This window comes from Thecamonas trahens (genome assembly GCF_000142905.1).
Source record: "Thecamonas trahens ATCC 50062 unplaced genomic scaffold supercont1.52, whole genome shotgun sequence".
NCBI lineage: Eukaryota > Apusomonadida > Apusomonadidae > Thecamonas > Thecamonas trahens.
Window position 1 is genome coordinate 273,728 of NW_013657628.1, and position 14,215 is coordinate 287,942.

Here is a 14,215-nt window from a genome sequence, read left to right on the forward strand (position 1 = left end):
GGTGGCGCAAAGAGCGCGGCGGAGAGGGCGGCGGCGGCGGCGATGCGGCGACGGCGGCGATGGCGGTGGCGGCGCAAAGAGCGGCGGCGGAGAGGGCGGCGGCGGCGGCGATGGTGGCGGCGGCGCAAAGAGCGGCGGCGGCGATGGTGGCGGCGGCGCAAAGAGCGGCGGCGGAGAAGGTGGTGGCGGCGGCGATGGTGGCGGCGGCGCAAAGAGCGGCGGCGGAGAAGGAGGCGGCGGTCCAAAGAGCGGCGGCGGGCTCGGGGGAGGGCTCGGCGGCGGGCTAGGAGGAGGGCTCGGCGGCGGCGGAGGGCTCGGCGGAGGGCTCGGCGGTGGCGGCGGCGAAGGCACCACGTGCTGGCACTGGGCAACAAAGACACGGCCAGACTCAAGCTCCGAGGCCGGAGCGCCGATGAGCAAATCAACGCAACCATTGCCGTTGAGCTCGCCGGCGTGAAGGGCGTAGCCGAGCTCGGCGCCGATAGAGATGGGCAGCTGGAGAAGAGGGACGGTCGAGTAGGAGAGGCGGACCTCTGTCTGGACGGAGAGTGTGGCCGGTCCTGCGTCAAGGAGCAGGACCGAGACAACGCCATAGTTTGGCCCGATGTCGGGCGCGCCTGGGGCGCCGACCACCAGATCGAGGCAGCCGTCGTTGTTGATGTCGGCCATGGCGACGGCGGCGCCGATCTGGGAGATGAGACCGAGCGACGGGCTGGGGTTCCACCCGATGGCCCCGTCCTCCACCACCACCACGTTGGTCACCGATGTGGTGGACCAGTCCATCTCCAGGAGATAGACCCGGCCGTAGAGGAGGTTGTGCAGCGGCGCGCCGACGGCGATGACCGGCGAGCCGGTTCCGCGGAGGTCGCCGGCGGCAATGGCCGAGCCAAAGCCGCCATCAACGGCAAGTACGTTGAGGCCAGGCTGTGACTGGTCCAGGAGGGTGTAGCTAACGACAGAGCCATCGCTCCGCGAGAGCTTGGCGATGAGGATGGAGCCGTAGACGAGAGGAATCACGCCGCGATCCTTGCCGGCGGCAAGGCCGATGGCCACCATGGTGTGGGTGGCGTAGTTGACGCCCGGCACGCCTTCGATGACGGCCATGGCCGAGCCAAAGAGCTCCCCGACAAGAATGGTGCTAAGGCCGAGACCCGAGCTGTTCTCGATGACCGACGTCCCACTGATGGAGCCATCGCTGGCCAGAAAGACCACAATGGCCTTGCCCGTGAGGCCGAGGGTAGGCGCACCCACGAGGAGATCGGGCACGCCGTCACCGTTGAGATCGCCAGGCGCAGCGAGTGCAGAGCCGTACTTGCCGGCCACTCCAGCGATGATGCCCGAGAGCTGGGGCGTCAGCCGGTTGTGGACCACCGAAGAGCTGGCTGATCCGTCCGAGTTGAGGAAGACAATGGTGACGGTGCCAAAGGTGAGGTCGTCGAGCGGCGAGCCAAAGGCCATGTCGTTGACTCCGTCGCCATTGACATCACCCACAAAGACGATCGAGCTGCCAGAGCGCGAGGCGAGCGGATAGTTGACGGCGGGAGAGGTCGGGACGGAGATGTTGTCGAAGTTGACCGTGTTTGTCCCGCAACCGGTCACTATGCCCACACACGCTGACATGGTCAACATGATGGTCGCGACCGTCATCAGTGCCTTGCCAGCCGTGTTGCATCTAGCCAACACATAGCTGTGGTACTTCATGCTGACGAGAAAGGAGATCAAGGTCCTCCCGATACGCTGCGAGAGAGACGTCTGCCTCACTTGGTCCGCCTATCGCCCGAGCCGCAATTTGCGGAAGAAATCGCCACTCCCAGTCAAACGTTTCATTTTTTTCAATGTTCTACAGAGACCTTGTCGACGAACGTTTGCGAGCAAGCGTCATGGACACAAACTGATGGTAGCGTGCTACTTACAGCCTGCTGTTGACACTGTGCGAGTGGCCCTGATGGCCAGTTGAGTAGGATTCTCTCAGTGTGGCCGTAGCAGCAGAGTGTGCGCAAACATGGTTGCGTAGCGAACAAAACAGACATCCGACAGAACAAGTGTATTTGCCAATTAGCTGTGCCGCACAATTCCGCACCGTACCTGCCATCACAGGCGCAAGACCAACAGCTGGGCGAGTCTGGGCGCGACAGAGAGGAAGCACGGTAGCAGTGGATAATGGGATCACGAGGAGGAGAAGGGGGCGCGTGGGGGGTAGGGAGGGGAGCCCTGGAGGGTGTGAATGTGGGTGCGGATAGGGCTGGTCTTTTACTCGGCGTGCGGCAATTTCTTGTGGGTGTCAAGCAACACCCTCGGTTGCCGGCCGAGCGGTTGCTCCGCTGGCTCGACGGCTTGAGACTTCCTCGCATTTACTGTGCTGACCATCTTTGCCAGCACATAGGGACTCTTAGCAGTCGCAGCAACACACAGCACCTCAATCTGCACAACGATATGTTTGGCTATGTTTCGTTTGCATTCAATTGCGGCTCCGAGATGGAGAGCGCGATGGAAGCGTGCGAGTGGAGATGACTCGCATGGTGTCGTCGCTTGAGCTACTCGGGACCCGTGGTGCCGTGCGGTACCGGTCGAGTTGGTCCGCGGCGATGAAATCCGCGTTGAGAGCACTCGCATGGTGTCCGGATCGGACGACGAGAGAACGCTCGACGTCGAGTTGTCCAGCGCGTCTGCCGACGGTACGGAGGCGATGATGAGGGCGGCAGGCTCTGCAGATGGAGTCCGCGAGCGCGAGCGCGAGCGCGATGAAGGCTGGTACGTCACACGCGATGAGATGATACGCATGTTGTCGCCGCTCGAGCTCGAGCTGCTTGAGGCCGAGATAAAGCGCGGCACTGGTCGCCCTGCATCACCTGAGGCACGGCGTTTGCGGCGCGCGACCGTGGCCTTGGGCGGCCCCGCCGAGGGCGTCGACGGCGAGCGCGTGAATGGGGACGCAGCGGTGGGCATGGGCCGGAGCCGGGCGTTCGCGGCACGAACGCGTGAGCGCGAACGCGATGGCGAACGCGAGTACGTCACGCGAGTCGACACAATTCGCATCATATCCCCCTCGGACGAGTCGTCACTAGAGACGTCCGAGATAGTTGGGACAGCAGGGTTAGCTGCTGCGACAGCCCGCGCCTTGGCGAGCATGCCAAACGGCATCGAGGTTGAGCGGCCAAGGGCGGCCATCGGCGGCATGATGGGTATGGGGCTGCGGCTCGGTCCGGCAGAGTCAAGGCGGAGCTGCGAGAGGCGCGTCGCACTGACATTACGCGAGCGCGAGCGCGAGCGTGAGGGCGACGGATGAGAGACCCTGTTGGAAACAATGCGCATCGTGTCTGACGACGACGACGACGCCGCGACTGTGACTTGCGCCGAGGAAATTGGCGCCTGATGCTGGCGAGGTCGTGTCTGGATGGTTGCCAACGAGCGCGGCGAAGCCAGGCTGCCGACGCGCCGCAACGTCTCCAGCGAGGGATCCCGCGAGGGTCGGCTGCACGAGAGATCCCGAAGCGGGTTGGACAGATCGCGAGAGGCGGCTGTCGAGCGGCGGCGAGAGCGCGTGCGGCGGAAGGCACGAACCTCGCGCGAGTAGCTTCGAGAGCGGTCAAGGTGAATCTCGGACGACGGAGAGTGGAGCAGCTCGTTGAGCTTCTTCAGTGTCCCGTCGATCTCATCCCGCCGCGGCGACATGGGCATGGCCTGGGCGCGGCGCGGGTCGACATGAGCGTAGAAGTTGGGCGCATCAATCGAGCTAACAGACTCACTGTCGCTTGATGAAGCGGCAATGGTCGACGAGGAGTCGATGGGTGGCAGCTGAGCGTGGGATGCCGAGTCAACGGCAAGGTCGAGCGAGCCGATGGACGCACCAAAGAGCTCAGCTTCGTTTGAGGCGCCAGGCACGACATCGGTGTCCGGTGTGGCACGTGGTGGGGTGAGGTCCTGGGCAAACATCTCGACCCGGCGGCGCTGTGCCTCGGCGCGCTCAGCAGCCGAGACCAGGAGCGCCTGGCGTGAGGCGAGCGGAAGACCCTTGGTCGTCACACGGGCATTTGGCAGAGCAGGAATACCATCAACACCCGGCATGCTCAGCCGGCGGTTTGTCTGGCGAACAGGGATTGCATTGGGCGGCGAGGGGATGACCTGACCGGCTGCGAACGCAGTTGGCGGCTCTGGCGACGGGTCCTTGAGAAAACCACCAGAGATGACTCGAAGTGGCGGGAGCGGCGCGATAGACGGCCTGGACCGCGGTCGCGGCGCAGGAACGGCATCATTCGTACGACCAGGAGCCCGCGGGATCGGTGGGAGCGGAAGAATGGTCATGGTCGGCTCCGAGTACTCGTCCGAAAGCGACGACGTCGACGGGGGAGGGAGCTTGTCGGCGTCAAAGCGCTCGCGGTTCTCGCGGAAGAAAACGAGAGCAAAGCAGCAGAGGCAGCAACAGCAAAGCAGGACAATCATGGCGAGGATGAAGATCCACCACCAGTCCCCGCGATTGCGGTAAAGGTCGGCGCCCGAAATGGTCGACACGAGGTCGTCATCACGGAGCACAAGCCGGACGGCAGCATCGGTTGCAATACCAACGTCGCTGGCGGACGAGATGACCACATGCAGCAACTCATCAGGCTCCACCACGTCGTCACCAACTACAAACACGTTGACAACCTTCTCCACTTCGCCAGGCGCAAACTGAGCCACCGTGTGTGTGATAGGCTCACCGAGCGGAGACCGAGCAAAGCCAAAGACGTCAAACGCGTCGGCAGCACTTAGCTCAGACTCGTCACGCGTCTGCACATCAGTGGGAAACACAAGATCCAGCTCAACATCGACGCGAGAGTGCATCGGCCGCGACAGCTTCAGGGTCACGTTTCCAATCGTACCTGTGAGATCCTTAGCGGTACCCTCATCGATAACAGCGTCCACAAACACCCATGCCAGCTCTGGCAGGCCATCGTCATTGACAATGACCACCGCAACGTCCAGCGTCTCCAAGTAGGACGTGTCACGCGGAGTAAACACCAGCTCGAGGGTCTCATTGCGCTCGTGCATGAGATCACCCAGCACAGCAACGTCAACGTTCACCATCACCGCGCCGGGGCCGAATGTGACGGATGAACCGGACACACTCTCGCCACGCAGCTCGGCATCAACTCCCAGAGTCGCATCGCCACCAGTGGCTACATCAAGAACAACAACACGCTCCGAAGGACGCGATGCTTGCAGAACGAGACCAAGTAGCGCCTCACCAGAATCACCTTCAGACAGGGTCGCTCCAACAGACGTACCACCTCCACAAGCCCCAGCAGAGGCCAGGCAGACCGAGAGCGTGGGAACAGGTCCCGAGTCAGCAATGCTCACAATCGTAACGGTGTCACTGCCCAGGCTAGCCGGTCCCGACACACCATCAAGAACAACATCGAACAACTCATTGTCGTCATACCAGGCGTCGCCAAGTACAACAACATCGAAATCCACAGAGGTAGCGCCAGCAGGTATAGCCACGGATGTCATCAGCGACTCAAAATCCACATCAGCAGAAGCATAACCGCCCGATCTCAATCGTGTCGCAACCTGGACAACTACGTCCGTAGACGCTGCAGAGTCCATGACCACTGTGATGGTAACATTCCGACGCCCACCCAACGATGTAGGCTCGGTCGTAGAAAGCGAGCTCAACGCCATAGTCACCAAAGGAAGCGACGGCGACGACGGCGGCGGTGAGAAGTCATCGTTGACAATGCTCACACTCGCGTTGCTCGTGCTTGTCACACCGCTCACGCCGTACGTCGCCACGAGACCAAAGTCAAACACCTCGGTCCCCTCGACAACGGTCTCGCCGTAGATCACAGCAGACACATTGTATGTCGACACCAGTCCACCAATCGTGAACGGCCCGCGGTTGCGGCCCTCGGTAGAGAGCACATCCACGTCCGTCCCGTTCGTCGCCGTCGACGTCGGGTACACAACCACGTCGACCACCGTCGGATGCTCCGCAGGCCGCGACAGCGCGAGCTCGAGCACGACATCCTTCGACGTCGCATCGCCCTCGCTCACATCTGCAGTCACGCTCTGCGAGCCAGACCCGGTACTGGCATCGGCCCCGGACACCACCCGCGTCGTCAGCGTCGGTGCCGGGCCAGAGTCGCCGATCGTCACCACAGTCGTCAGCGTCCCGCCAAGGGTGGCCGGGCCGCTCACGCCAGTCAGCGTCACATCGAACGTCTCGCCGTCGTCGTACCACGCGTCGCCGTACACAACAGCATCAAACACCGCGCTCGACGATCCGCCAGGAATCGTCACTGTCGTCGTCACAACCTCGAAATCGACGTCGCCCGTCGCCAGCGACCCGACGGCCACGCTCGTCACAACATCCACCGTCACCGGCGAAGGCGCCGGCGAGCCCATCTCAATCGTGTCGCAACCTGGACAACTACGTCCGTAGACGCTGCAGAGTCCATGACCACTGTGATGGTAACATTCCGACGCCCACCCAACGATGTAGGCTCGGTCGTAGAAAGCGCGCTCACCGCCATAGTCACCAAAGGAAGCGACGGCGACGGCGGCGGCGGTGAGAAGTCATCGTTGACAATGCTCACACTCGCGTTGCTTGTGCTTGTCACACCGCTCACGCCGTACGTCGCCACGAGACCAAAGTCAAACACCTCGGTCCCCTCGACAACGGTCTCGCCGTAGATCACAGCAGACACATTGTATGTCGACACCAGTCCACCAATCGTGAACGGCCCGCGGTTGCGGCCCTCGGTAGAGAGCACATCCACGTCCGTCCCGTTCGTCGCCGTCGACGTCGGGTACACAACCACGTCGACCACCGTCGGATGCTCCGCAGGCCGCGACAGCGCGAGCTCGAGCACGACATCCTTCGACGTCGCATCGCCCTCGCTCACATCTGCAGTCACGCTCTGCGAGCCAGACCCGGTGCTGGCATCGGCCCCGGACACCACCCGCGTCGTCAGCGTCGGTGCCGGGCCAGAGTCGCCGATCGTCACCACAGTCGTCAGCGTCCCGCCAAGGGTGGCCGGGCCGCTCACGCCAGTCAGCGTCACATCGAACGTCTCGCCGTCGTCGTACCACGCGTCGCCGTACACAACAGCATCAAACACCGCGCTCGACGATCCGCCAGGAATCGTCACTGTCGTCGTCACAACCTCGAAATCGACGTCGCCCGTCGCCAGCGACCCGACGGCCACGCTCGTCACAACATCCACCGTCACCGGCGAAGGCGCCGGCGAGCCCATCACAATCGTGATCGACACGTTGCGCGATCCGCTCTCGTCCGTCGGCTCCGTCGTGCTCACTGCAGCCACAGCCATGCCCACCTGCCCGAACGGCGGAGGCGGGCTCGGCGGAGGCGGCGGAGGCGGCGAGGGAGGAGGCGGCGGCGGCGGCGGCGACGGCGGAGGCGGTGAGAAGTCATCGTTGACAATGCTCACACTCGCGTTGCTTGTGCTTGTCACACCGCTCACGCCGTACGTCGCCACGAGACCAAAGTCAAACACCTCGGTCCCCTCGACAACGGTCTCGCCGTAGATCACAGCAGACACATTGTATGTCGACACCAGTCCACCAATCGTGAACGGCCCGCGGTTGCGGCCCTCGGTAGAGAGCACATCCACGTCCGTCCCGTTCGTCGCCGTCGACGTCGGGTACACAACCACGTCGACCACCGTCGGATGCTCCGCAGGCCGCGACAGCGCGAGCTCGAGCACGACATCCTTCGACGTCGCATCGCCCTCGCTCACATCTGCAGTCACGCTCTGCGAGCCAGACCCGGTGCTGGCATCGGCCCCGGACACCACCCGCGTCGTCAGCGTCGGTGCCGGGCCAGAGTCGCCGATCGTCACCACAGTCGTCAGCGTCCCGCCAAGGGTGGCCGGGCCGCTCACGCCAGTCAGTGTCACATCGAACGTCTCGCCGTCGTCGTACCACGCGTCGCCGTACACAACAGCATCAAACACCGCGCTCGACGATCCGCCAGGAATCGTCACTGTCGTCGTCACAACCTCGAAATCGACGTCGCCCGTCGCCAGCGACCCGACGGCCACGCTCGTCACAACATCCACCGTCACCGGCGAAGGCGCCGGCGAGCCCATCACAATCGTGATCGACACGTTGCGCGATCCGCTCTCGTCCGTCGGCTCCGTCGTGCTCACTGCAGCCACAGCCATGCCCACCTGCCCGAACGGCGGAGGCGGGCTCGGCGGAGGCGGCGGAGGCGGCGAGGGAGGAGGAGGCGGCGGCGGCGGCGACGGCGGAGGCGGTGAGAAGTCATCGTTGACAATGCTCACACTCGCGTTGCTTGTGCTTGTCACACCGCTCACGCCGTACGTCGCCACGAGACCAAAGTCAAACACCTCGGTCCCCTCGACAACGGTCTCGCCGTAGATCACAGCAGACACATTGTATGTCGACACCAGTCCACCAATCGTGAACGGCCCGCGGTTGCGGCCCTCGGTAGAGAGCACATCCACGTCCGTCCCGTTCGTCGCCGTCGACGTCGGGTACACAACCACGTCGACCACCGTCGGATGCTCCGCAGGCCGCGACAGCGCGAGCTCGAGCACGACATCCTTCGACGTCGCATCGCCCTCGCTCACATCTGCAGTCACGCTCTGCGAGCCAGACCCGGTGCTGGCATCGGCCCCGGACACCACCCGCGTCGTCAGCGTCGGTGCCGGGCCAGAGTCGCCGATCGTCACCACAGTCGTCAGCGTCCCGCCAAGGGTGGCCGGGCCGCTCACGCCAGTCAGCGTCACATCGAACGTCTCGCCGTCGTCGTACCACGCGTCGCCGTACACAACAGCATCAAACACCGCGCTCGACGATCCGCCAGGAATCGTCACTGTCGTCGTCACAACCTCGAAATCGACGTCGCCCGTCGCCAGCGACCCGACGGCCACGCTCGTCACAACATCCACCGTCACCGGCGAAGGCGCCGGCGAGCCCATCACAATCGTGATCGACACGTTGCGCGATCCGCTCTCGTCCGTCGGCTCCGTCGTGCTCACTGCAGCCACAGCCATGCCCACCTGCCCGAACGGCGGAGGCGGGCTCGGCGGAGGCGGCGGAGGCGGCGAGGGAGGAGGCGGCGGCGGCGGCGGCGACGGCGGAGGCGGTGAGAAGTCATCGTTGACAATGCTCACACTCGCGTTGCTTGTGCTTGTCACACCGCTCACGCCGTACGTCGCCACGAGACCAAAGTCAAACACCTCGGTCCCCTCGACAACGGTCTCGCCGTAGATCACAGCAGACACATTGTATGTCGACACCAGTCCACCAATCGTGAACGGCCCGCGGTTGCGGCCCTCGGTAGACAGCACATCCACGTCCGTCCCGTTCGTCGCCGTCGACGTCGGGTACACAACCACGTCGACCACCGTCGGATGCTCCGCAGGCCGCGACAGCGCGAGCTCGAGCACGACATCCTTCGACGTCGCATCGCCCTCGCTCACATCTGCAGTCACGCTCTGCGAGCCAGACCCGGTGCTGGCATCGGCCCCGGACACCACCCGCGTCGTCAGCGTCGGTGCCGGGCCAGAGTCGCCGATCGTCACCACAGTCGTCAGCGTCCCGCCAAGGGTGGCCGGGCCGCTCACGCCAGTCAGCGTCACATCGAACGTCTCGCCGTCGTCGTACCACGCGTCGCCGTACACAACAGCATCAAACACCGCGCTCGACGATCCGCCAGGAATCGTCACTGTCGTCGTCACAACCTCGAAATCGACGTCGCCCGTCGCCAGCGACCCGACGGCCACGCTCGTCACAACATCCACCGTCACCGGCGAAGGCGCCGGCGAGCCCATCACAATCGTGATCGACACGTTGCGCGATCCGCTCTCGTCCGTCGGCTCCGTCGTGCTCACTGCAGCCACAGCCATGCCCACCTGCCCGAACGGCGGAGGCGGGCTCGGCGGAGGCGGCGGAGGCGGCGAGGGAGGAGGAGGCGGCGGCGGCGGCGACGGCGGAGGCGGTGAGAAGTCATCGTTGACAATGCTCACACTCGCGTTGCTTGTGCTTGTCACACCGCTCACGCCGTACGTCGCCACGAGACCAAAGTCAAACACCTCGGTCCCCTCGACAACGGTCTCGCCGTAGATCACAGCAGACACATTGTATGTCGACACCAGTCCACCAATCGTGAACGGCCCGCGGTTGCGGCCCTCGGTAGAGAGCACATCCACGTCCGTCCCGTTCGTCGCCGTCGACGTCGGGTACACAACCACGTCGACCACCGTCGGATGCTCCGCAGGCCGCGACAGCGCGAGCTCGAGCACGACATCCTTCGACGTCGCATCGCCCTCGCTCACATCTGCAGTCACGCTCTGCGAGCCAGACCCGGTGCTGGCATCGGCCCCGGACACCACCCGCGTCGTCAGCGTCGGTGCCGGGCCAGAGTCGCCGATCGTCACCACAGTCGTCAGCGTCCCGCCAAGGGTGGCCGGGCCGCTCACGCCAGTCAGCGTCACATCGAACGTCTCGCCGTCGTCGTACCACGCGTCGCCGTACACAACAGCATCAAACACCGCGCTCGACGATCCGCCAGGAATCGTCACTGTCGTCGTCACAACCTCGAAATCGACGTCGCCCGTCGCCAGCGACCCGACGGCCACGCTCGTCACAACATCCACCGTCACCGGCGAAGGCGCCGGCGAGCCCATCACAATCGTGATCGACACGTTGCGCGATCCGCTCTCGTCCGTCGGCTCCGTCGTGCTCACTGCAGCCACAGCCATGCCCACCTGCCCGAACGGCGGAGGCGGGCTCGGCGGAGGCGGCGGAGGCGGCGAGGGAGGAGGCGGCGGCGGCGGCGGCGACGGCGGCGGCGGTGAGAAGTCATCGTTGACAATGCTCACACTCGCGTTGCTTGTGCTTGTCACACCGCTCACGCCGTACGTCGCCACGAGACCAAAGTCAAACACCTCGGTCCCCTCGACAACGGTCTCGCCGTAGATCACAGCAGACACATTGTATGTCGACACCAGTCCACCAATCGTGAACGGCCCGCGGTTGCGGCCCTCGGTAGAGAGCACATCCACGTCCGTCCCGTTCGTCGCCGTCGACGTCGGGTACACAACCACGTCGACCACCGTCGGATGCTCCGCAGGCCGCGACAGCGCGAGCTCGAGCACGACATCCTTCGACGTCGCATCGCCCTCGCTCACATCTGCAGTCACGCTCTGCGAGCCAGACCCGGTGCTGGCATCGGCCCCGGACACCACCCGCGTCGTCAGCGTCGGTGCCGGGCCAGAGTCGCCGATCGTCACCACAGTCGTCAGCGTCCCGCCAAGGGTGGCCGGGCCGCTCACGCCAGTCAGTGTCACATCGAACGTCTCGCCGTCGTCGTACCACGCGTCGCCGTACACAACAGCATCAAACACCGCGCTCGACGATCCGCCAGGAATCGTCACTGTCGTCGTCACAACCTCGAAATCGACGTCGCCCGTCGCCAGCGACCCGACGGCCACGCTCGTCACAACATCCACCGTCACCGGCGAAGGCGCCGGCGAGCCCATCACAATCGTGATCGACACGTTGCGCGATCCGCTCTCGTCCGTCGGCTCCGTCGTGCTCACTGCAGCCACAGCCATGCCCACCTGCCCGAACGGCGGAGGCGGGCTCGGCGGAGGCGGCGGAGGCGGCGAGGGAGGAGGCGGCGGCGGCGGCGGCGACGGCGGCGGCGGTGAGAAGTCATCGTTGACAATGCTCACACTCGCGTTGCTTGTGCTTGTCACACCGCTCACGCCGTACGTCGCCACGAGACCAAAGTCAAACACCTCGGTCCCCTCGACAACGGTCTCGCCGTAGATCACAGCAGACACATTGTATGTCGACACCAGTCCACCAATCGTGAACGGCCCGCGGTTGCGGCCCTCGGTAGAGAGCACATCCACGTCCGTCCCGTTCGTCGCCGTCGACGTCGGGTACACAACCACGTCGACCACCGTCGGATGCTCCGCAGGCCGCGACAGCGCGAGCTCGAGCACGACATCCTTCGACGTCGCATCGCCCTCGCTCACATCTGCAGTCACGCTCTGCGAGCCAGACCCGGTGCTGGCATCGGCCCCGGACACCACCCGCGTCGTCAGCGTCGGTGCCGGGCCAGAGTCGCCGATCGTCACCACAGTCGTCAGCGTCCCGCCAAGGGTGGCCGGGCCGCTCACGCCAGTCAGTGTCACATCGAACGTCTCGCCGTCGTCGTACCACGCGTCGCCGTACACAACAGCATCAAACACCGCGCTCGACGATCCGCCAGGAATCGTCACTGTCGTCGTCACAACCTCGAAATCGACGTCGCCCGTCGCCAGCGACCCGACGGCCACGCTCGTCACAACATCCACCGTCACCGGCGAAGGCGCCGGCGAGCCCATCACAATCGTGATCGACACGTTGCGCGATCCGCTCTCGTCCGTCGGCTCCGTCGTGCTCACTGCAGCCACAGCCATGCCCACCTGCCCGAACGGCGGGGGCGGGCTCGGCGGAGGCGGCGGAGGCGGCGAGGGAGGAGGAGGAGGCGGCGGCGGCGACGGCGGCGGCGGTGAGAAGTCATCGTTGACAATGCTCACACTCGCGTTGCTTGTGCTTGTCACACCGCTCACGCCGTACGTCGCCACGAGACCAAAGTCAAACACCTCGGTCCCCTCGACAACGGTCTCGCCGTAGATCACAGCAGACACATTGTATGTCGACACCAGTCCACCAATCGTGAACGGCCCGCGGTTGCGGCCCTCGGTAGAGAGCACATCCACGTCCGTCCCGTTCGTCGCCGTCGACGTCGGGTACACAACCACGTCGACCACCGTCGGATGCTCCGCAGGCCGCGACAGCGCGAGCTCGAGCACGACATCCTTCGACGTCGCATCGCCCTCGCTCACATCTGCAGTCACGCTCTGCGAGCCAGACCCGGTGCTGGCATCGGCCCCGGACACCACCCGCGTCGTCAGCGTCGGTGCCGGGCCAGAGTCGCCGATCGTCACCACAGTCGTCAGCGTCCCGCCAAGGGTGGCCGGGCCGCTCACGCCAGTCAGTGTCACATCGAACGTCTCGCCGTCGTCGTACCACGCGTCGCCGTACACAACAGCATCAAACACCGCGCTCGACGATCCGCCAGGAATCGTCACTGTCGTCGTCACAACCTCGAAATCGACGTCGCCCGTCGCCAGCGACCCGACGGCCACGCTCGTCACAACATCCACCGTCACCGGTGAAGGCGCCGGCGAGCCCATCACAATCGTGATCGACACGTTGCGCGATCCGCTCTCGTCCGTCGGCTCCGTCGTGCTCACTGCAGCCACAGCCATGCCCACCTGCCCGAACGGCGGAGGCGGGCTCGGCGGAGGCGGCGGAGGCGGCGAGGGAGGAGGCGGCGGCGGCGGCGGCGACGGCGGCGGCGGTGAGAAGTCATCGTTGACAATGCTCACACTCGCGTTGCTTGTGCTTGTCACACCGCTCACGCCGTACGTCGCCACGAGACCAAAGTCAAACACCTCGGTCCCCTCGACAACGGTCTCGCCGTAGATCACAGCAGACACATTGTATGTCGACACCAGTCCACCAATCGTGAACGGCCCGCGGTTGCGGCCCTCGGTAGAGAGCACATCCACGTCCGTCCCGTTCGTCGCCGTCGACGTCGGGTACACAACCACGTCGACCACCGTCGGATGCTCCGCAGGCCGCGACAGCGCGAGCTCGAGCACGACATCCTTCGACGTCGCATCGCCCTCGCTCACATCTGCAGTCACGCTCTGCGAGCCAGACCCGGTGCTGGCATCGGCCCCGGACACCACCCGCGTCGTCAGCGTCGGTGCCGGGCCAGAGTCGCCGATCGTCACCACAGTCGTCAGCGTCCCGCCAAGGGTGGCCGGGCCGCTCACGCCAGTCAGCGTCACATCGAACGTCTCGCCGTCGTCGTACCACGCGTCGCCGTACACAACAGCATCAAACACCGCGCTCGACGATCCGCCAGGAATCGTCACTGTCGTCGTCACAACCTCGAAATCGACGTCGCCCGTCGCCAGCGACCCGACGGCCACGCTCGTCACAACATCCACCGTCACCGGCGAAGGCGCCGGCGAGCCCATCACAATCGTGATCGACACGTTGCGCGATCCGCTCTCGTCCGTCGGCTCCGTCGTGCTCACTGCAGCCACAGCCATGCCCACCTGCCCGAACGGCGGAGGCGGGCTCGGCGGAGGCGGCGGAGGCGGCGAGGGAGGAGGCG

The 14,215-nt window shown here is 64.9% G+C and overlaps 2 protein-coding genes across 2 annotated transcripts in view; both read right to left on the reverse strand.

Annotated features, from left to right (window-relative positions):
- The window catches only part of AMSG_12278 (uncharacterized protein), a gene marked incomplete at its 5' end in the record, with an annotated part of 9,483 nt that extends 3,099 nt beyond the window's left edge, over positions 1 to 6,384 (reverse strand). The window contains 2 exons of the mRNA XM_013898751.1: positions 352 to 1,598; positions 2,565 to 6,384. Of these exons, the coding sequence (XP_013754205.1) occupies positions 352 to 1,598; positions 2,565 to 6,384 (5,067 nt within the window). The remainder of the gene's footprint in view (positions 1 to 351; positions 1,599 to 2,564) is intronic.
- Positions 6,385 to 6,409: 25 nt separating this feature from the next.
- Positions 6,410 to 14,215, reverse strand: part of AMSG_09648 (uncharacterized protein) — a gene marked incomplete at both ends in the record, with an annotated part of 12,337 nt that continues 4,531 nt past the window's right edge. The window contains 4 exons of the mRNA XM_013898743.1: positions 6,410 to 6,424; positions 6,519 to 12,446; positions 12,552 to 13,301; positions 13,407 to 14,134. Of these exons, the coding sequence (XP_013754197.1) occupies positions 6,410 to 6,424; positions 6,519 to 12,446; positions 12,552 to 13,301; positions 13,407 to 14,134 (7,421 nt within the window). The remainder of the gene's footprint in view (positions 6,425 to 6,518; positions 12,447 to 12,551; positions 13,302 to 13,406; positions 14,135 to 14,215) is intronic.